Source organism: Mytilus edulis, chromosome 1 (genome assembly GCF_963676685.1).
Source record: "Mytilus edulis chromosome 1, xbMytEdul2.2, whole genome shotgun sequence".
NCBI lineage: Eukaryota > Metazoa > Mollusca > Bivalvia > Mytilida > Mytilidae > Mytilus > Mytilus edulis.
Genome location: NC_092344.1, coordinates 33,254,196 through 33,277,891, shown reverse-complemented (window position 1 = coordinate 33,277,891; position 23,696 = coordinate 33,254,196). Strand labels below are relative to the sequence as shown.

Below are 23,696 nucleotides of genomic sequence, written 5' to 3'. Positions count from 1 at the left end.
GGCATGTAGAAAGGTGATACATGTACAATTCAGGATATACCTGGTTTCCTTGAAGTTAAACTTAAGGTAAAATATTTAGAAAGCTGTGAAAATTGCAAAATTTGGTTGAACAGATAGGGATTTTTAATTGGTGGTCTGACACCTTTAAGGGAAATGCGGTGAAACCCCAAATGCAGAAAACAATTGATTTTTTTTACTTAACTGATCATATTAAGTGATAGTAGTCACATTTCAATATTTTTTGGGGCAAAAAGTCACATATTGCAAATTTAGAGCCTTAGACCTGAATTTGTGCTATTTTTAGCTTTTCCCACCCTGACAATATGCTTTCACTTAATAAAATGTCCCAAATTGTTATAAATGCACAGTAAGTTGTTTGCGTGGTATTAACATTAAAACATGGTTATTTTACCACCAAAAAAAGTTGTTGTTTTCAAGATTTAATGAAATTATTCGATTTTTATCCCTTATATCATTGCGTCATAGCATGTATATGGCAGGTAACATAGCCTGATGTAAACATTGCAAAAACTCACAAAAATCCCATTTATTATCTCAAATGAAAGTTTTATACCTTAAGTTGTATCAACTGATAGTAAATAAAAACAGTTAAATGACCATGACTGCAATTTTGATTATTTAATAGTACCATTACTTACACCAAGTGTAAAAAAGGGGGGTCAATATTCCTTGACTCTTCAATACCTTGGATTTTTTACTTAACCCATTGTAAAAATTGTGGAGAGTCTTTTAAGAAGTAGAACAAACAAGAAAAAAATCAACAAAACTGATCTTGATATTGAAAGTTTATGTTCCTGTAGTCCAAAATGAAATTATCAAGTATTTTCTATCAAAGTCATACATTACAGTCAGTTTAAATTGAGCTGTGAAATTTGTAATATAAGTCACATTATGCTCAGATAGGATGTTTCTGACTTCAAATTGACTAAGGATTAAGAATAAAGCAAAGCAAAGATTTCTGAGCAACTTTTTTGGCTCTTTAGGTGTCAGACCACCAATTACTCCCTCCAATTTAGAACGTATGTAAAAGTAGTCCTACTCTGACACAAAATAGTGCTTTTGATGTCATTGTTTACCTAAACTAACCAACAAATTTGCAGAAATGAAACTTTTGGTGAAAGGGAAATATATTTAGACCATTTTGAGCCAAAATTCACTTGTCTATGAGTTTGCATTAAAAATTCAGGATTAATGCGCTACATAGTACACTAATTTAAGATTTCCAGAAAACCGGGAGTTATTTTGGTAGTACCTGTCTTTTCAAGATCAGAAATTTGTTACAAGACTTTAAACATTGGTTGAAAATTGGCATGTAGAAAGGTGATACATGTACAATTCAGGATATACCTGGTTTCCTTGAAGTTAAACTTAAGGTAAAATATTTAGAAAGCTGTGAAAATTGCAAAATTTGGTTGAACAGATAGGGATTTTTAATTGGTGGTCTGACACCTTTATTTTTTGTTTTTCTACCCAAATAACCCAAACTAAATACTCATAAGCAAAAATGACAAATGTGACTTTGCATGGTACCTATATCTATAGAACACAGTCATGATGATTGATTTATTATGGAAGGAAGAGAAGTGACACACAAAATGAGGTCTTCTCGTTTAATAGTATAGAAGCCTGGTACCTTTGATAACTATTTACACCACTGGGTCGATGCCACTGCTGGTGGACGTTTCGTCTCGGAGGGTATAACCAGCCCAGTAGTCAGCTCTTCGGTGTTGACATGAATATCAATTATATAGTCACTTTTATAAATTTCCTGTCTATAGAAGTATGAATTTTTCGGGATTTTCTCATGCCAGGAATAGATGACCTTAGCCATATTTGACACAACGTTTTGGAAATTTGCGTCCTCAATGCTCTTCAACCTTGTTATTGTTTGGTTTTATAACTATTTTCATCTGAGCATCACTGATGAGTCTTATGAAGACAAAACACACGTCTGGCGTATTAAATTATAAGCCTGGTTCCTTTGGTAACTATTTATCCCATACTACCTTAAGACTTTTGACACTCAAATCAACATTTTCGGTATTTTTAAAATGTCTACTGTATTTGATAGAGCCTACCAACTAAGCTAATGCAAGCCCATTCGATGAGTCTTATGAAGTCGAAATGTACATATACCGTACAAAATTAAAATTTTGATATCTTTTATGTGAAGGAATCACAAGAGGACTATTCCAGCAATGAAACACATTACCTTACTTGCCATGAGACAATTAGGGCTGAAACATAGTTTTGCAAAAATAAACCAAGTACCCATCTTGAGTGCTGGAATTACCTTCTTTTATCAAGTGGGTTTTGTGGTGCTTATTTTTAAGCATTTTTTTTATGGAAATGATTATTTGTCTTTTTATGACCCTGAAAGTTGGGTGCATATTGTTTTACCCCTGTCCAGCCATCCCATTATAGGTATATAGATATTACAGAGAACTCCTCCTATAGTTAAAATGCTACAAAGTTTTCACTTTGCTGGCTGTTTGTACATATATTGAACCTGTGCACATGGTCAGGGTTTTGAATTTTATTAATTTTTGCTCTTTTGTGAGATAGTTGAACTTTGTAATTTTTTTGGAGTATTTACTTGATTTACAGGAAAGGTGCTTAGCATTTCTTGGTAACTCCTCCTATAGTCTAAATGCTAGGAAGTTTTCCCTTGCTGGCTGTTTGTAAATATATTGGAGATGTGCATGTGGTCAGGGTTTTAATTTTTATTGATATTTGCTCTGAAAGATATTTGAACTTTGTAATGTTTTGGAGTATTCTATTACAGAAGCCTACAGCTTCTTGGTTAAAGATGAATATCGTATTCTACAGGCTAGTAACGACCTTGTTTTACAGTTGAGTGATTTTAAATCATAATCACCTGTACAAATCCACTCATGCGTGCATATATAAACCCGTGCACACCTGTATTCTGCCTCATTTTATTTTAAGGCTAGAACGAGTAAAGTAAAGTAAAAATAAAATTGCTGAATCAGCAGACACGACTCGTGTCTATACTTTATAATGTCTAGTACGGAAGACTCCGACTCGGGTCTTTCCCAATCCAGCCAAGTGGCGGCGGACATTATGTCCATTCTAGCGTCGGGTGACGAAGCTAGTTTCTCTGGGTTTTCTGCAGTGGCTGATGAGTCAGTACACTTTTCACCACCCAAAAAGAGACAATTAAAGTCGGTCGTGGTCCCCCCAGAAACTGTTAAGAAATTAAAGAAAACTACCGCAAGTAAACAAAACAATGAAAGAGGCCCGGGTAAGGGACCCGGCAAGAACAAGAAGGGAAAAGCTCCCGTAAAACGGAGAAACAATGTAACACCTTCAGATAAAGATAAAGAAAGAGAAGATGAATTCAGAAGAATTTATTCTAAACTAGAACTTTTGTTAGACAGGCAAAATAGTAATGCCGACAGATATGAATTAGCGAGTGCACCGGAACACCCGGCTGCACCGGAAGAAGACGAAGGTGAAGGTGAAGTTGATTTTAGTCAATATGACATTTTTATTGGAAACAATGCAGATGATGAGGTTGAGTCAGAGGAAAACAGCGAGGAAGAGTTCGTTTATGCTATACCAAAAATGTTTGAAGATGATGACAAGTTTGGTGATGAAACACATAAGAGTATCGCTGCTATTGTAAACGCTGTGACAAATCGTAAGTCTGTTATTACAGAAAAAGCTAAGGATTATAAAGTTCCTTCAAATAGCAAGTCGTTGGCACCTCCTAAAGTTAATCCTGAGATTTGGCATCTATTGAATCGCCAAGCCAGAAGTGATGATCTGTCCTTTCAGACCATACAAAGGATCCTGGGTTTTGGCATTGTACCAGTAATACGTACTGCAGAAGCACTGACGAAACCAGATGCAGTAAAAACGGTGGCTAAAATGAGGGTCAACATTAATAATGCCCTGTCAATGCTTTGTGCAGCATTTTTTGAAATAGCATATGTTAGACGCATGACACTGAAAAACAATATGGATCAGAAGTACCATCAACTGTGTACAAGACATTTAGACGTTACCGAATATTTGTTCGGAGATGATGTGTCCAAGAAAGTAAAAGATATTAATGATGCCCAGAAGATGAAGGGAGTTGTAAATACAGCTACTTCAAAAAACTGGAGACAAGGGGGTTGCAGCTATGGTTGCCCCCAGGTATAAACAGGGGCCGAGGAAGATACCAAAACAACAATTATGGCCAAAGAGGCATGAGAAACTCCCGCTACAGAGGGAGAGCTGGTTACAGAAACCAAAGAGGCAGGAGATATTAGAGGTAAATAATCTATCTCCCACTTTTATAGCTGGGTCTATTCGTTTTGGTTTACATAATTGGGAAAAAATATCATACGATCCTTGGATTCTTAATCTAGTTCAAAACGGTTATGAAATTGAATTTGAGAATAAACCGGTTCAATTTTTTATGCCAAAATTTATGAATTTTGACAAAACTGAAATAGAACTAATTGATAATGAAATTCAAATTTTATTGTCAAAAAGTGCAATACAAATTTCAAACCCTGAGAAAGATGAATTTCTATCAAATATTTTTCTTGTTCAGAAGAAGAATGGGAAATATAGGCCTGTAATAAATTTGAAAGGTCTGAATCAGTATGTGAAATATTTTCATTTCAAACAGGAAAATTTACAGTCTGTCCTTTTGAATATTAGCAAGAATGATTATTTTACATCAATAGATTTATGCGATGCATATTTTTCAATGTCAATGAACAAAAAATGTAGAAAATATTTGAAATTTGTTTAGAAAGATCAGATTTATGAATTTACTTGTCTTTGTTTTGGGTTAGCAAGTGCACCTAGAATTTTTACAAAACTTATGAAAGTAGTGTTTTCTCATATAAGGAACCAAGGAGTAGGGTCTTTTTTCCACATAGATGATTCATTATTACATAGTCCCTATGAGAACATTTGTTATGAAAATACTGTCATGTTGAGAAATCTGTTACACTCTCTAGGGTTCTTAGTAAATAAAGAAAAATCAGTATTCATTCCAACACAGAGAATAATTTTTCTAGGATATTTGATTGATTCTGTGCAATTTAAAGTGTTTCTGACAGAAGAAAAAATACAAAAGATTTTGAAAAGTGCAAACAAAATCTATAGTTTATATAATCCTGTTATCAGGGAAGTAAGTTCTTTAATAGGTTTATTTACTTCAGCTTCATGTGCAGTTTTATTAGCACCAATTTTTCATAGATATTTAGATATTGAGAAAACTTTAGCTCTGAGCAAAAACAATGACAATTATGATGGTATCATGAGTCTCTCCGAGAATTCAAGAAATGAAATTTTATGGTGGATTAAAAATGTAGATAGGAATGAAGGGAAAAGTATAAGCTTTGGTACTCCTACTGAGTATATTGAAACTGACGCTTCTAAAATTGGATGGGGAGCCGTTTATGGAAAAAATAAGACTCAAGGAAGATGGATGAAATCTGAAAGCTTTTCACACATTAATATATTAGAACTTTTAGCTATAAAATATGCATTTTTTTCATTAGGAAAAAACATTTCAAATTCTCATATTTGCATTAAATCTGATAGCTCTACAACAGTTCAATATATAAATAACATGGGAGGTAGTGTTGTAGCACTGTTGGAAGTAGTAAGAGAAATATGGTTCTGGGCTGCTGATAAAAACAATTTTATTACAGCAGTCCATATTGCAGGGAAAGATAATATTACTCCTGGTCAATTGTCAAGAAATTTTAGTGACTCTTCTGAATGGAAGTTGAAAGAAAATATATTTAGAAATATTTGTGGGCATTTCTTTCAACCAAATATTGATTTATTTGCTTCTAGACTTAATAAACAGTTAAGTAAATATGTCTCATGGTTTCCAGATCCAGATGCTATGGCTTCTGATGCTTTTTCTTTTTCTTGGAAAAATTATTTACCATATGTTTTTCCTCCTTTCAGTATCATAGCAAGAATTTTGAACAAGGTAGAAGAGGAACAGGTGAGAATGGTTTTAATGATAGTTCCAACATGGCCATCCCAACCTTGGTTTCCAAGGTTATTGAATTGTTTGGTCGATTATCCTGTTATTCTCCCTTTTTGTCAAGATCTTTTAAGACTTGTACACAACAATCAAAAGCACCCGCTAAACATGAGAAAGTTATTCCTAGTCGCTTGTGTAGTATCAGGCATTCCCTCCAAAAGAATCAATTTCAAAATCAGCTAGAAACATCATCACTCAGTCATGGAGAGTCTCTACCTCGCGACAATATGAATATAGTTGGCGGAAATGGTATTTTTGGTGTAATACACAAAAAATCAATACCACTTCACCAAATGAAGTACAAGTATTAAATTTTCTCGCTAGACTCTATGATGATGGCAAATCTTATAGTTGCATTAATATGAATAAATGTTCTATTGGCCAGACTCTGGCATCAATTGGCTGTAATACAGTAATCAATAGTAATCTCATTTCCAGATTTATGAAAGGAATTTTTAATGCAAGACCACCTTTGCCTAAATATTCCATCACATGGGATGTTGGTAAAGTTGTTCGTTATTTAGAAACTTTATTTCCACTGGAAAGTTTAAGTCTCAAGATGTTAACTTTAAAAATTGCAACCTTATTAGCTTTAACTACTGCTCAAAGAGCTCAAACATTGACAAATTTGAATTTGAATTACATGGAAACATCTAGTTTACTATGAACTGTTTACAAAAAACAGACAGAATTGGTAGGATTAACCAGAACATAACTCTGGATGTATACAAGAAAAAAGAACTTTGCCCAGTATACACATTAAAATATTATTTGAAGGCTACCAAAAAATTGCGCAAGGATGATTATCTCCTGGTGTCTTTTAGAACATGGCGTAAAATATCAACCTCAACTTTAGCTCGATGGTTAAAAATTGTCTTGACTTCATCTGGTATTGATGTTACAAAATTTCAGGCGCATTCTTTCAGAGGCGCCTCTACATCTGCAGCTTTTAGTGCTGGTATCACTCTAGATACAATTATGAAAACAGCAAATTGGAAATCTGCAAAAACATTTAAGAAATTTTATCTAAGAGAGGTTGAAGCTAAAAGAGGTGTTAAGACATGTAAAAAGAAATATATTAATGCTGTTTTGTCTGTTTAATGACAACCTAAATAATATTTTACAGGAGTTCCATTCTTCACAGAAACCGGTAACATTGTGGATTGACCAGAGCTGTCGATTTTTCCAGGATAGTGTTGTGTTGGATATATGAATGAACTTTATGGACTTTGTGTCATGATGGAAATGTGAAGAATTTGATAATGTTGATGGAAAGTTAGTGATTATGATAAAGACAATTATAGAAAGTTTTGTATTATTGAAATATTTTATGACAGCATTAAATGTGGATGTTTCAAATCTTATATTTGTGGCCGTTTTTATCTCATTTAATTGATTCTCTTTGCTTTAAAGATTCATCTTTAACCAAAAAGCTGAAGGCTTCTGTAATAGAATGGACCATCATCCAAACATCCATAGGATGTGATGGATGATGGACATTCTGTAAGGAAGCCAAAAGGCTTCGCGGGTTAAAGACCCGCCCTTGATTTATGGCCCACCCATTTTATATACAATTAAATGAGTTTTTTCGCTCACATCCTTTTTCGGGATACTTTAAAATGAGACAGAATACAGGTGTGCACGGGTTTATATATGCACGCATGAGTGGATTTGTACAGGTGATTATGATTTAAAATCACTCAACTGTAAAACAAGGTCGTTACTAGCCTGTAGAATAAGATATTCATCTTTAACCCGCGAAGCCTTTGGCTTCCTTACAGAATGTCCATCATCCATCACATCCTATGGATGTTTGGATGATGGTCCATTTTCTTGTATGAGAGGTGCATAGCATTTCTTGATAACTCCTCCTATAGTGGAGTGTGGGGGCATCACTTTTTTCTAGTTTTGCCTTGTTACTAATTGTTGTGGTGATTGAAAATATTTTTTGACAAATAAAAATACATGCTTTGATAGTATGTATACTTGACACTTTTATATCACAAAATAACATTCAAAACTATCATTCAATAGTACATTCATTAAAACATGTAGATTTGGCTAGTTTTTCATAAACCTTCACGTATCCTCAGTTTGCAGAAGTTCGGGTTGTTTCTTTTTTGGCATCATTTCTTTCTCTGGCCTGAAATATTGAAGGAAGGATAACATCACATCTATTATACCAATATAATTGTGGAAAAAGAGGAAGTGGGGTATTATTTCTGACAAGTGTAGATTTAAACACTTAGATTAGATGGTTTGGAATTTAAAACTAAATTCTCAACATTCACTTAAAAAAGGAAGATTTTCCACACACACAAAAATTTCTTGTCAAGATCGTGTCATTTACAGCCCTTCATTGGAATCTAGTCATATTTCAAAGTACCATGTAAAAAGTTAAAATTCTAAAATATCAAAAATTTCATATAAAACAGGAACCCTCCCATTAAATATTTGATTAACAAATCTATCTACAGATTAAGATATATATTTTTTGTATTTACTCAAATTACAATGTATTAAACAACAAATTTGATTAAATTCTTATATTCAACTTTTTTCAACATGTAAAATACTAATATCATTTGCCCAAAGCATTAAAGTCAGTCAACTTCAACAGTACTAAAATGTAATCTGTAACTTTTTCCCCATTATATAACAACAAGAATCAGCACAAAAACAGGAAGGAGGACACTTTAGGGTAAAAGTAAATTTTATGAAATAAAATATCATAATGCAAATTACAGGTCCTTTAGGATGATTATTGCTTTGTTTAATTTCAATTATCCAAATCTTTTTAGAAATCAATTTCATTCTAAGCTCAAACAAAACAAGTTAGTTGGTTTGATCATTGATTGGTTAATAGCTGCTTGCCTAACATCCAGTGACAAATATTTCATGTATATTAAGGACAATAAAATAAACATAAATAAATATTTGGGTGAATATGAAGGACACGTTAATCTCTGTAAAACAGGTTTGAAATAAACCCTCTTTATGGTGTTTAGTCCTGTATAGAGGAATGATACTTCAATAGAGGGATAAAACTCTCCTTTTACAGAGGTATATAATTGTTTAGACTGGATTTAAATCAGGAAAATGGCTAAATGAAATTTTCTGGTTATATTGGCTATAATCTATAACATTATAGAGGGTTTGTTCTCAACCTATAAAAAGTAGTATGAATGAAGTGTATCTATACCATTCAAATATCTGTGGGAAGTTATCTCTCTCTAACTGTGAATAGTCTTCTAATTGTTTAGGTACTATCTGTATCTGTTGTATCTGATCACTTATATTTGCCATTATTTCATCAGGAACATTCTGAAAAAATAATAAATAACAAAGATTTATAAAATTCAAGTATTCATATCAAAATAATGTTAGAAATATGTTAACAAATCCATTATGTTTGCATTGGTGGTTATTCCAAGAAAGTATTACCTTAATACATCTCTTTTTTTTTTTACAAAAATTTGAAAATAATATATCTGAAAGAAATTGAAATCATTCTATACAAAAGTTACCTGGAAAGGTAATTACATTAAACTTCTACTTGATACACATAGATTATAATACTAAACAGAGTGTGATACAAAATCTCTCCACTCCAGAAACATTTTGCAAATTATTTGTGGTAGAATCTGTTGCTATAATGATTTCAGACAATATGCAGACAAACTTATCACTTCTTTCAATGATCTGCAAAAAGATGTGTTCTTTCTATTTAACGTTGCATGGCAAGGTCACCTCAGAATTTAAAATGCAAAGGAATGCAAGAAGATTTTACGTTATAATGGAGTTCAACTACAAACTAGATCAAACAAACAATATGTTGATAACATGAAAATAATCAACTTGTCACCAAAAAAAATCTACTTATAATGTAGAATTAGAGGAATAACAATAATTGTCTTGTCTTTCCTTTACATTATTATAACTTTACATGAAAAATACTTACATCATCAGGAAATAAATGCAACCGTCTCATAATATTTGGTCTTAATAAGTTTCCCTTAATTCTTTGATAACAAGCTTTGTGCATAACCTACAAAATTCAAATGTATTACATAGATATGGTATGAGAACCAATGAGACAACTCTCCATCCAAGTCACAATTAGTAAAAAGTAAACCATTACAGTTCAAAGTATGGCTATCTTCACAGAGCCCTTTCTACATGCAATACCCAAAAAGACATTTATACCACACATTTCTAACAGTCATGACAGTCATATATAATGTGCATTACAGACCAATATTGAGAACTCCGGCATTTCTCAGACCTTGTCAGGTTTGAATCAAGCAGATAAATGTTCTTTTTGCAAAAATGTATTTTTATTTCATTGTGTTGGTGAGTTGCTGTTCCAATGATGTTTACGTTACATTTACATGTATTCAAGCATTCATCACTAACTGACAGAGTCAAAGACTCATGTTATTCAAACATCATTTCCAACTTTATACACAGTTTATTGGAATAAAATTACAAATAAAAGTATAAATCTTAAGATCAAATGTTGAGATAAAATTTACTGTTTCACATATTCATTGTAATACCTTTGTAGGATCCATGTCATGTAGTCTCCATGCTGATGCCCTGGAAAATCCACCTGCATATCTGTAGTAATAGATAATAAGAACATAGGCACAATCCTTGGATATGTTAATGTATAAAACTTAAAACTTCTCTTAATAAAAGTACTGTAGACCAACTTATCTTCCCAGATTCTTTATTTTGATTTAGCCCATTGTAGTCCAGTTTGCAGCGTTTAAATTTCAGGATTTTCAAATTACTTGATGTCTTTTAATAAGGCTTAGGGAAGATCCTAGTATTATATTTTCATGGCGATTTATATTTGTGTTATTTTTCTACTTGCAAAAGTAGTGAAAACAAATCACTTGAGAAAATTAGTTGTATATATATGCAAGGAATTAAAGTGACAATGAATTATCTAACTGCAACATGTGCATCATTTAAGAGTTTGGACATGTTTTAAGTTAATGAAATATATTAAATACATGACAATTTGATAAAAATCATTATTCTGCAGTTGTCAATATACGCATGTGCAAACAAATTTTATTTGATTTAGAGCATGGGTTTATTCACAAAGCGAAAGAAGCACGTCATATTAGAATGAGCATTACATGTAGTTACGACTACTTACCCTGTATGGTGAGAGTATGTAAACTTTCTCCATCTGTCGTCTCTCATGGCTACTAATTTAGTATTAATTACTACTACATGGTCACCAATATCACCTGTTAGAATAAAAATAGTGACAATCACATTTCAGATTTAAATAATTGTGCTTATTATTTTGGTCTGCATGTAATTAAGCAGTACTTCTTTGCTTGACAAATGCAACTTGACATACATTTGTATAAATCTCTTATATCATTCTACATTTTGTAAATGTGTTAAAAATCTTTAACTTGTAGACATGGTAGATATGTACAATTTTTTTTTTGGTAGAGGAGTAATGATTTTTATATCTTATTTAGATTTACTATTTACCAACAAACCAATTTCCATATAAATGTAGCATATACACTGACTTGTATATAGAACTGTTTCTTTCTAAGAAAAAGATATAGTGGACAACTAAATTGTACATGTATTTCTGCAAAAAAATGATGATCCAATTATTGAACTGTAAACTCAAATCTAAAAACAACTTACTCAGAGGGTGGTATATAGGTTTATGCTTTCCCTGTAGATAGTCGACAATTTTACGGGCTGATTTAAAAGCACACTGGTTTTCTGCATCATATAACCACCAGGATCTTGTCATAACTGACCATTGCTACAATACAAGACATAAGAATAAGTTGAAATGGAACACCAATTTCAAACAAAATAAATATGATATATTACTCAAATTAGAACTAGATTGAAAATACAATATGAGACGATAATTCAGTTACTTTTTCACCAGATATAAATTATGTTTGGATTTTTTACAATAAATCTGAATATACATTTCTGCTGTCAAAGGGACATTGTTAAGTGTTTCAAAGGTTTTCTGACTTCATTCCCTAACATCCTCATATTAAGGTTCATCATAACAAACGGACAAATATGGCTGTATATACATGCCAAACACTACTCTAAGTACAGACTTACATGTACCTGTGAAGTTGGAAAAGATTTAATGCCTGGCATCCACTAGATAAAATTTTTACATTAAAGTTAAATGCATTTTTTTTGTGTTTCAGAAAGATAAAATATCTCTTTCGGATTTTGATGGGCATTTTTTTTCCTTCATGCATAAGGTGTGAAAATTAACTAAGTTGTGGTACAACTTTGAGATGCTCCCACAGGTAAAAATCGGTTTGTATTGTTTGAATCCGGGTCTGTTCGCGCCCATTCACATTCGCACCCTATCACATTCGCCCACTTTCACTTTCACACCCTACACGTTCGCGCCCAATTTTTATTGGTTTTGTGTATTCTTATAAGTATATTTGTTGTCATAGTCCTAAATTAAAGTGAGACGACGTGTTTTTTTTTATGTTGAATAAATCTTAATCTTGTTTTGGTTGAGTGTCAGATTGCTAACTTTTATTTCATTGTTTCAAAATAAAGTGAGACTATGACAACGTATTTGTTTGTGTTGAATAAATTTCAATCATGTATTGGTAAGGGCATTGCTATGATTTTATGTTTCATTGTTTCGGATCAAAGGTGCCAAGCTGTTTAAATCTTTTGTGTTTTTCATTTATAATCTTCAATGCTTTTACTCATACCAAGCTAAATACAGTATGTACATCAAATCAATTAAAGACAACAATCTTTGATTTTCTAATTATTCAACTAAACATGTATACATTTGTATATATATCTTTATTCGCACAAACCAAATTACAAAGGTTTAGACATGTTAGAGATAATTATACATATTTCTTTACAATTACATAAACTAGAGGCTCTAAAGAGCCTGTGTCGCTCACCTTGGTCTATGTGAATATTAAAGGAAGCAGATGGATTCATGACAAAATTGTGTTTTGGTGATGGTGATGTGTTTGTACATCTTACTTTACTGAACATTCTTGCTGCTTAAAATTATCTCTAACTATAATGAACTTGGCCCATTAGTTTCAGTGGAAAATGTTAGTAAAAATTCACAAATTTTATGAAAATTGTTAATAATTGACTATAAAGAACAATAACTCCTAAGGGGATCAATTGACCATTTCGGTCATGTTGACTTATTTGTAAATCTAACTTTGCTGAACATTATTGTTCTTTACAGTTTATCTCTATCAATAATAATATTCAAGATAATGACCAAAAACAGCAAAATTTCCTTAAAACCAACAATTCAGGGTCAGCAACCCAACAACGGGTTGTCTGATTCATCTAAAAATTTCAGAGCAGATTAATGTTGACCTGATAAACAATTTTACCCCATGTCAGATTTGCTCTAAATGCTTTTGGCTTTGAGTTATAAGCCAAAAACTGCATTTTACCCCATGTTCTAATTTTAGCCATGGAGGCCATCTTGGTTGGATGGCCAGGTCACCGGACACATTTTTCAAACTACTAACCCAAAAGATGATTGTGGCTAAGTTTGGATTAATTTGGCCAAGTAGTTTCAGAGGAGAAGATTTTTGTAAAAGATTACTAAGATTTACGAAAAATGGTTAAAAATTGACTATAAAGGGCAATAACTCCTTAAGGGGTCAACTGACCATTTCAGTCATGTTGACTTATTTGTAAATCTTACTTTGGTGAACATTATTGCTGTTTATAGTTTATCTCTATCTATAATAATATTTAAGATAATAACCAAAAAGAGCAAAATTTCCTTAAAATTACTAATTCAAGGCCAGCAACCCAACAACGGGTTGTCCGATTCATCTGAAAATTTCAGGGCAGATACAAAATGTAGATCTTGAACTGATAAACAATTTTACCCCATGTCAGATTTGCTCTAAATGCTTTGGGTTTTGAGTTATAAGCCAAAAACTGCATTTTACTCCAAGTTCTATTTTTAGCCATGGTGGCCATCTTGGTTTGATGGCCGGGTCACCAGACACATTTTTGAAACTACTAACCCAAAAGATGATTGTGGCCAAGTTTGGATTAATTTGGCCCAGTAGTTTCAGAGGAGAAGATTTTTGTAAAATATTACTAAGATTTACGAACTAGAGGCTCTAAAGAGTCTGTGTCGATCACCTTGGTCTATGTGCATATTAAACAAAGGACACAAATGGATTCATGACAAAATTGTATTTTGGTGATGGTGATGTGTTTGAAGTTCTTACTTTCTGAACGATTTTGCTTCTTACAATATTATCTATAATGAACTTTGCCCATTAGTAACAGAGAACTATATTTGGTAAAAATTTACATAAATTTACCAAATTAATGAAAATTGTTAAAAATTGACTATAAAGGGCAATAACTCCTTAAGGGTTCAATTGACCATTAAGGTCATGTTGACTTATTTGTAGATCTTACTTTGCTGAACATTATTGCTGTTTACAGTTTATCGCTATCTATAATAGTATTCAAGATAACCAAAAACGGCAAAATTTCTTTAAAAATTACCATTTGGAGGGCAGCAACCCAATAACCAGTTGTCCAATTCATCTGAAAAATTCAGGGCAGATAGATATTGACTTGATTAACAAATTAACTTCTTGTCAGATTTGCTCTAAATGCTTTGGTTTCATAGTTATAAGCCAAAAACTGCATTTTACCCCTATGTTTTATTTTTAGCTGTGGCGGCCATCTTAGTTGGTTGACCAAGTCATGCCACACATTTTTTAAACTAGATACCCCAAAGATGATTGTGGCCAAGTTTGGATTAGTTTGGCCCAATAGTTTCAGAGGAGAAGATTTTTGTAAAAGATTACTTTAATTTACGAAAAATGGTTAAAAATTTACTATAAAGGGCAATAACTCCTAAACGGGTCAACTGACCATTTTCGTCATGTTGACCTTTTTGTAGATCTTACTTTGATGAACATTATTGCTGTTTACAGTTTATCTCTATCTATAATAATATTCAAGATAATAACCAAAAACAGCAAAATTTCCTCAAAATTACCAATTCAGGGGCAGCAACCCAACAACGGGTTGACTGATTCAACTGAAAATTTCAGGGCAGATAGATATTGACTTGATTAACAATTTAACTTCTTGTCAGATTTGCTCTAAATGCTTTGGTTTCATAGTTATAAGCCAAAAACTGCATTTTACCCCTATGTTCTATTTTTAGCTGTGGCGGCCATCTTAGTTGGTTGACCAGGTCACGCCACACATTTTTTAAACTAGATACCCCAAAGATGATTGTGGCCAAGTATGGTTAAATTTGGCCCAGTAGTTTCAGAGGAGAAGATTTTTGTAAAAGATTACTTTAATTTACAAAAAATGGTTAAAAATTGACTATAAAGGGCAATAACTCCTACACGGGTCAACTGACCATTTTGGTCATGTTGACTTATTTGTAGATCTTACTTTGCTGAACATTATTGCTGTTTACAGTTTATCTCTATCTATAATAATATTCAAGATAATACCAAAAACAGCAAAATTTCCTCAAAATTACCAATTCAGGGGCAGTAACCCAACAACCAATTGACCGATTCATCTGAAAATTTCAGGGCAGATAGATCTTGACCTGATAAACATTTTTACCCCACGTCAGATTTGCTCTAAATGCTTTGGTTTTTGAGTTATAAGCCAAAAACTGCATTTTACCCCTATGTTCTATTTTTAGCCGTGGCGGCCATCTTGGTTGGTTGACCGGGTCACGCCACACATTTTTTAAACTAGATACCCCAATGATGATTGTGGCCAAGTTTGGTTTGATTTGGCCCAGTAGTTTCAGAGGAGAAGATTTTTGTAAAAGTTAACGACGACGGACGACGGACGACGGACGACGACGGACGACGACGACGGACGCCGGACGCAAAGTGATGGGAATAGCTCACTTGGCCCTTCGGGCCAGGTGAGCTAAAAATGGTTAAAAATTGACTATAAAGGGCAATAACTCCTAAAGGGGTCAACTGACCATTTCAGTCATTTGACTTATTTGTAAATCTTACTTTGCTGAAAATTATTGCTGTTTACTGTTTATCTCTATCTATAATAATATTCAAGATAATAACCAAAAACAGCAAAATTTCCTAAAAATTACTAATTCAGGGGCAGCAACCCAACAACGAGTTATCCGATTCATCTGAAAATTTCAGGGCAGATAGATCTTCACCTGTTTAACAATTCTATCCCATGTCAGATCTGCTCTAAATGCTTTAGTTTTTGAGTTATAAGCCAAAAACTGAATTTTACCCCTATGTTCTATTTTTAGCCATGGCGGCCATCTTGGATGGTTGGCCTGGTCACCGGACACATTTTTTAAACTAGATACCCCAATGATGATTGTGGCCAAGTTTGGTTTAATTTGGCCTAGTAGTTTCAGAGGAGAAGATTTTTGTAAAAGTTAACGACGACGACGGATGACGAGTCACGACGGACGCCAAGTGATGAGAAAAGCTCACTTGGCCTTTTAGGCCAGGTGAGCTAATAAATAATGTACAAAAGTAGATAGAGGCATTAAACCTATTTCTCGTATCAAACATAAACTAAAAGAACTAGCCAAGGAATTTGTTTTTGTCCTGGCAGATAAAGCTGCTAATAACATGAATAATATTATTATTGTTTGACGTAAATTTTACATTGAGGTTCTGAAAGAGGAAATCACCAATTCACCAACATTCCAACTGACTCCATTTTCAGAAAACGAAATCTGTAACAAACATAAACTTTTAGGCACCGCTTTACAAGCAGAGCCAAATACAATGAAAGTCCCAACTATGTATTGGCTTCCGAAGCTACACAAAACCCCTTACAAATATAGATTTATTTCGTCTTCAAGCCATTGTTCAACTACTAAATTGTCTATTCTTTTTACCAGCACACTTGGTACAATTAAAAACCTGATAATAAATTGTTCAAATAAGGCCTTCGAAAATAGTGGAATAAATTACTTTTGGAGTGTCAAGAACTCGTTGGAAGTACTTGATAAATTGCATGCTTATATTGGTGATTTTGAATCTGTTCAAAGTTTTGATTTTTCTACCCTGTATACCACATTGCCTCACATTCTCATTAAGAAAAAATTCACACACCTAATTAAATGGGCATTCAAAAAATCAGAATGTGAATATATATGTTCAAACTCTTTTAGGTCATTTTTTAGTAGCAATAAACAAAAAAACTATGTTAATTGGACATGCTTTGATACTATATATGCCCTTGAATTTTTACTAGATAACATTTTTGTTCGCTTTGGGGATTCCGTAAATCGTCAGATTATCGGAATTCCAATGGGGACTAACTGTGCACCACTTATTGCGGACCTGTTTTTGTATTGTTATGAGTTACAATTTATGACAAAAATAAGCAAAGACCCATCGAAACAACATCTGATAAACAAATTTAATAATACTTTTAGATATTTGGATGATATTTTGGCTCTCAATAATGACGACTTCAGTATGTATATTAATGAAATTTATCCTGTTGAACTTACTTTAAATAAAGCTAATACTAATAATGACCACTGCCCTTTTCTCGATCTTGATATCTATATCACTAATGGAAAGCTGAATACTAAAATTTATGATAAAAGGGATGATTTATTTCAGGGCAGATACAAAATGTAGATCTTGAACTGATAAACAATTTTACCCCATGTCAGATTTGCTCTAAATGCTTTGGGTTTTGAGTTATAAGCCAAAAACTGCATTTTACTCCAAGTTCTATTTTTAGCCATGGTGGCCATCTTGGTTTGATGGCCGGGTCACCAGACACATTTTTGAAACTACTAACCCAAAAGATGATTGTGGCCAAGTTTGGATTAATTTGGCCCAGTAGTTTCAGAGGAGAAGATTTTTGTAAAATATTACTAAGATTTACGAAAAATGGTTAAAAATTGACTATAAAGGGCAATAACTCCTAAAGGGGTCAACTGACCATTTCAGTCATTTGACTTATTTGTAAATCTTACTTTGCTGAAAATTATTGCTGTTTACTGTTTATCTCTATCTATAATAATATTCAAGATAATAACCAAAAACAGCAAAATTTCCTAAAAATTACTAATTCAGGGGCAGCAACCCAACAACGAGTTATCCGATTCATCTGAAAATTTCAGGGCAGATAGATCTTCACCTGTTTAACAATTCTATCCCATGTCAGATCTGCTCTAAATGCTTTAGTTTTTGAGTTATAAGCCAAAAACTGAATTTTACCCCTATGTTCTATTTTTAGCCATGGCGGCCATCTTGGATGGTTGGCCTGGTCACCGGACACATTTTTTAAACTAGATACCCCAATGATGATTGTGGCCAAGTTTGGTTTAATTTGGCCTAGTAGTTTCAGAGGAGAAGATTTTTGTAAAAGTTAACGACGACGACGGATGACGAGTCACGACGGACGCCAAGTGATGAGAAAAGCTCACTTGGCCTTTTAGGCCAGGTGAGCTAATAAATAATGTACAAAAGTAGATAGAGGCATTAAACCTATTTCTCGTATCAAACATAAACTAAAAGAACTAGCCAAGGAATTTGTTTTTGTCCCGGCAGATAAAGCTGCTAATAACATGAATAATATTATTATTGTTTGACGTAAATTTTACATTGAGGTTCTGAAAGAGGAAATCACCAATTCACCAACATTCCAACTGACTCCATTTTCAGAAAACGAAATCTGTAACAAAAATAAACTTTTAGGCACCGCTTTACAAGCAGAGCCAAATACAATGAAAGTCCCAACTATGTATTGGCTTCCGAAGCTACACAAAACCCCTTACAAATATAGATTTATTTCGTCTTCAAGCCATTGTTCAACTACTAAATTGTCTATTCTTTTTACCAGCACACTTGGTACAATTAAAAACCTGATAATAAATTGTTCAAATAAGGCCTTCGAAAATAGTGGAATAAATTACTTTTGGAGTGTCAAGAACTCGTTGGAAGTACTTGATAAATTGCATGCTTATATTGGTGATTTTGAATCTGTTCAAAGTTTTGATTTTTCTACCCTGTATACCACATTGCCTCACATTCTCATTAAGAAAAAATTCACACACCTAATTAAATGGGCATTCAAAAAATCAGAATGTGAATATATATGTTCAAACTCTTTTAGGTCATTTTTTAGTAGCAATAAACAAAAAAACTATGTTAATTGGACATGCTTTGATACTATATATGCCCTTGAATTTTTACTAGATAACATTTTTGTTCGCTTTGGGGATTCCGTAAATCGTCAGATTATCGGAATTCCAATGGGGACTAACTGTGCACCACTTATTGCGGACCTGTTTTTGTATTGTTATGAGTTACAATTTATGACAAAAATAAGCAAAGACCCATCGAAACAACATCTGATAAACAAATTTTATAATACTTTTAGATATTTGGATGATATTTTGGCTCTCAATAATGACGACTTCAGTATGTATATTAATGAAATTTATCCTGTTGAACTTACTTTAAATAAAGCTAATACTAATAATGACCACTGCCCTTTTCTCGATCTTGATATCTATATCACTAATGGAAAGCTGAATACTAAAATTTATGATAAAAGGGATGATTTATTTCAGGGCAGATACAAAATGTAGATCTTGAACTGATAAACAATTTTACCCCATGTCAGATTTGCTCTAAATGCTTTGGGTTTTGAGTTATAAGCCAAAAACTGCATTTTACTCCAAGTTCTATTTTTAGCCATGGTGGCCATCTTGGTTTGATGGCCGGGTCACCAGACACATTTTTGAAACTACTAACCCAAAAGATGATTGTGGCCAAGTTTGGATTAATTTGCCCCAGTAGTTTCAGAGGAGAAGATTTTTGTAAAATATTACTAAGATTTACGAAAAATGGTTAAAAATTGACTATAAAGGGCAATAACTCCTAAAGGGGTCAACTGACCATTTCAGTCATTTGACTTATTTGTAAATCTTACTTTGCTGAAAATTATTGCTGTTTACTGTTTATCTCTATCTATAATAATATTCAAGATAATAACCAAAAACAGCAAAATTTCCTAAAAATTACTAATTCAGGGGCAGCAACCCAACAACGAGTTATCCGATTCATCTGAAAATTTCAGGGCAGATAGATCTTCACCTGTTTAACAATTCTATCCCATGTCAGATCTGCTCTAAATGCTTTAGTTTTTGAGTTATAAGCCAAAAACTGAATTTTACCCCTATGTTCTATTTTTAGCCATGGCGGCCATCTTGGATGGTTGGCCTGGTCACCGGACACATTTTTTAAACTAGATACCCCAATGATGATTGTGGCCAAGTTTGGTTTAATTTGGCCTAGTAGTTTCAGAGGAGAAGATTTTTGTAAAAGTTAACGACGACGACGGATGACGAGTCACGACGGACGCCAAGTGATGAGAAAAGCTCACTTGGCCTTTTAGGCCAGGTGAGCTAATAAATAATGTACAAAAGTAGATAGAGGCATTAAACCTATTTCTCGTATCAAACTTAAACTAAAAGAACTAGCCAAGGAATTTGTTTTTGTCCCGGCAGATAAAGCTGCTAATAACATGAATAATATTATTATTGTTTGACGTAAATTTTACATTGAGGTTCTGAAAGAGGAAATCACCAATTCACCAACATTCCAACTGACTCCATTTTCAGAAAACGAAATCTGTAACAAACATAAACTTTTAGGCACCGCTTTACAAGCAGAGCCAAATACAATGAAAGTCCCAACTATGTATTGGCTTCCGAAGCTACACAAAACCCCTTACAAATATAGATTTATTTCGTCTTCAAGCCATTGTTCAACTACTAAATTGTCTATTCTTTTTACCAGCACACTTGGTACAATTAAAAACCTGATAATAAATTGTTCAAATAAGGCCTTCGAAAATAGTGGAATAAATTACTTTTGGAGTGTCAAGAACTCGTTGGAAGTACTTGATAAATTGCATGCTTATATTGGTGATTTTGAATCTGTTCAAAGTTTTGATTTTTCTACCCTGTATACCACATTGCCTCACATTCTCATTAAGAAAAAATTCACACACCTAATTAAATGGGCATTCAAAAAATCAGAATGTGAATATATATGTTCAAACTCTTTTAGGTCATTTTTTAGTAGCAATAAACAAAAAAACTATGTTAATTGGACATGCTTTGATACTATATATGCCCTTGAATTTTTACTAGATAACATTTTTGTTCGCTTTGGGGATTCCGTAAATCGTCAGATTATCGGAATTCCAATGGGGACTAACTGTGCACCACTTATTGCGGACCTGTTTTTGTATTGTTATGAGTTACAATTTATGACAAAAATAAGCAAAGACCCATCGAAACAACATCTGATAAACAAATTTAATAATACTTTTAGATATTTGGATGATATTTTGGCTCTCAATAATGACGACTTCAGTATGTATATTAATGAAATTTATCCTGTTGAACTTACTTTAAATAAAGCTAATACTAATAATGACCACTGCCCTTTTCTCGATCTTGATATCTATATCACTAATGGAAAGCTGAATACTAAAATTTATGATAAAAGGGATGATTTTTCATTTCCTATCGTTAATTATCCGTTTTTAGATGGTGACGTTCCCTTGTCACCATCTTACGGTGTTTATATATCTCAACTTGTACGATTCGCTCGTGTATGTAACAATGTTTTAGATTTTAACGAGAGAAATTTATGTATTACTGAAAAATTATTACACCAGGGTTTTCGATATCACAAACTAGTCAAAACATTTACTAAATTTTATCATCGGTATAAAGACATTATTAGTAAATATAGCTCTACATGCAGACTTTTAATACGTTCAGGTATTTCACATCCAATTTTTTATGGTAATATTCATTATAAAGCACAAAGGTGTCAGTATTCACCTCAGAAACTTACAAAACCTTTGAATAGACTTATTAAGAAGGGATATAATTACGATACTGTTGTCAAGTCATTAAAGATTGCATATTTTGGCGTTAATATTGAGTCATTGATAAGGTCTTTGCATCGGAACTAAACACATTTATTCTAAAAACAGTTGTTGGCATGACACGGGTTATGTTCTTCTCATATATGTTATGATGGTATGATACTAAACCCCTAACGGGAAGGATTGTGCCTGATGTTCATATGATGAAATCATAATCTTTCAGTCAGTTTAGTTGAAGTCTGGAGCTGGCATGTCAGTTAACTGCTAGTAGTCTGTTGTTATTTATGTATTATTGTCATTTTGTTTATTTTCTTTGGTTACATCTTCTGACATCAGACTCGGATTTCTCTTGAACTGAATTTTAATGTGCGTATTGTTATGCGTTTACTTTACTACATTGGTTAGAGGTATAGGGGGAGGGTTGAGATCTCACAAACATGTTTAACCCCGCCGCATTTTTGCGCCTGTCCCAAGTCAGGAGCCTCTGGCCTTTGTTAGTCTTGTATTATTTTAATTTTAGTTTCTTGTGTACAATTTGGAAATTAGTATGGCGTTCATTATCACTGGACTAGTGTATATTTGTTTGGGGGCCAGCTGAAGGACGCCTCCGGGTGCGGGAGTTTCTCGCTGCATTGAAGACCTGTTGGTGACCCTCTGCTGTTGTTTTTTATTTGGGCGGGTTGTTGTCTCTTTGACACATTCCCCATTTCCATTCTCAATTTTATTCACATTTGTTCTCCCAGAAAAGTTCAATTTGTTGTTTTATCTAAAATTGGGTGCGAACGGACTTTGGGTGGGAACGTGCAAGGTGCGAACGTGTAGGGTGCAAAAGTGTATTTGGCGCAAACAGACCTGATACTGTATTGTTTTGATTGTCCTTAATTGACATGGACAATACATTGTAGGTATCTTCACATCTATAGGTGAGTTAAAGAGTTTATCTGAGTGGACAGTATCAGAGTACTTCATGTGTTTGTTTATCTTTACACCTTCTGCAGAAAGGAAAAAAAATGCCCATCAAAAATCAAGAAAGATTTTATCTTTCTTGAACACAAAATGCATTTAACTTTTTTATGTTAGTGGATGCTAGGCCTTAGAACTTTCCAAACAGCACAGGAGTCTGTTCACAGAGTAGTTTTTGAGGTAAAATACGGCCATATTAGTCCGTTTGTTATGATGAACCTTAAAATCTAAGAACGGTAGGCATAATTTGATGAAGTTACTAGATAGTGGCCGCTGGACAGATAAACAAACCTTCAAAGACATGCATGAAATGTGATGAGTGAAAATGCTTTTTCCCTTACGAGAAAATGTAAAGCTACAATTTTCTGACTTACTAAAACTCTGTTGTACGCCATTTCAGATTATTAGTTTCTCAAAGTCATGTTGATATTTATAAAATTTGTTTTCATGTGCTCAAAACATACTTCCGGTGTTAAAAACTTCGAAACATCTAACGGTTTAGAAATGTCACTAAATCCGGACTGCAATGAAATAACGTCGGAACATTTAAAAAACTTAATTCAGAGGATTTTTTGGTCCGTTTAAGGTTTATGTACCCTTCTGTAGCCATTTTTGTACGAATTTTTCAAACCTCAATTGTATCTAAACTAAAGATATAATAAATAATAGAGATAGGCCATTTAGTACATGTTCCAAGGGGAAACTTGATGTAAAGCATTAT

The 23,696-nt window shown here is 33.2% G+C and overlaps 2 protein-coding genes across 3 annotated transcripts; one reads left to right on the top strand and one right to left on the bottom strand.

The window, feature by feature from the left end:
- The first annotated feature begins 3,613 nt into the window (after positions 1-3,613).
- Positions 3,614-7,337, top strand: LOC139480952 (uncharacterized). 2 transcript variants are annotated; one of them, XR_011654540.1, is made up of 3 exons: positions 3,614-4,303; positions 5,968-6,007; positions 7,176-7,337. XR_011654540.1 is itself a non-coding variant. In XM_071263946.1 (2 exons), the coding sequence occupies exons 1-2, from the start codon at positions 5,621-5,623 to the stop codon at positions 7,260-7,262; spliced, it is 474 nt and encodes a 157-aa protein (XP_071120047.1). In that variant the 5' UTR covers positions 5,502-5,620; the 3' UTR covers positions 7,263-7,337. The 2 variants fall into 2 exon arrangements, 1 of the variants encoding a protein (XP_071120047.1); XM_071263946.1 differs by lacking the exon at positions 3,614-4,303 and having other exon boundaries at positions 5,502-6,007.
- A 681-nt stretch (positions 7,338-8,018) lies between these two features.
- LOC139480944 (large ribosomal subunit protein uL13m-like) lies at positions 8,019-23,475 on the bottom strand. Its single transcript, XM_071263934.1, has 7 exons — positions 23,350-23,475; positions 11,735-11,858; positions 11,220-11,313; positions 10,609-10,669; positions 10,011-10,097; positions 9,252-9,373; positions 8,019-8,192 (listed from the first exon to the last, which is right to left on the bottom strand). The coding sequence occupies exons 1-7, from the start codon at positions 23,368-23,370 to the stop codon at positions 8,129-8,131; spliced, it is 573 nt and encodes a 190-aa protein (XP_071120035.1). The 5' UTR covers positions 23,371-23,475; the 3' UTR covers positions 8,019-8,128.
- Between the last annotated feature and the right edge of the window lie 221 nt (positions 23,476-23,696).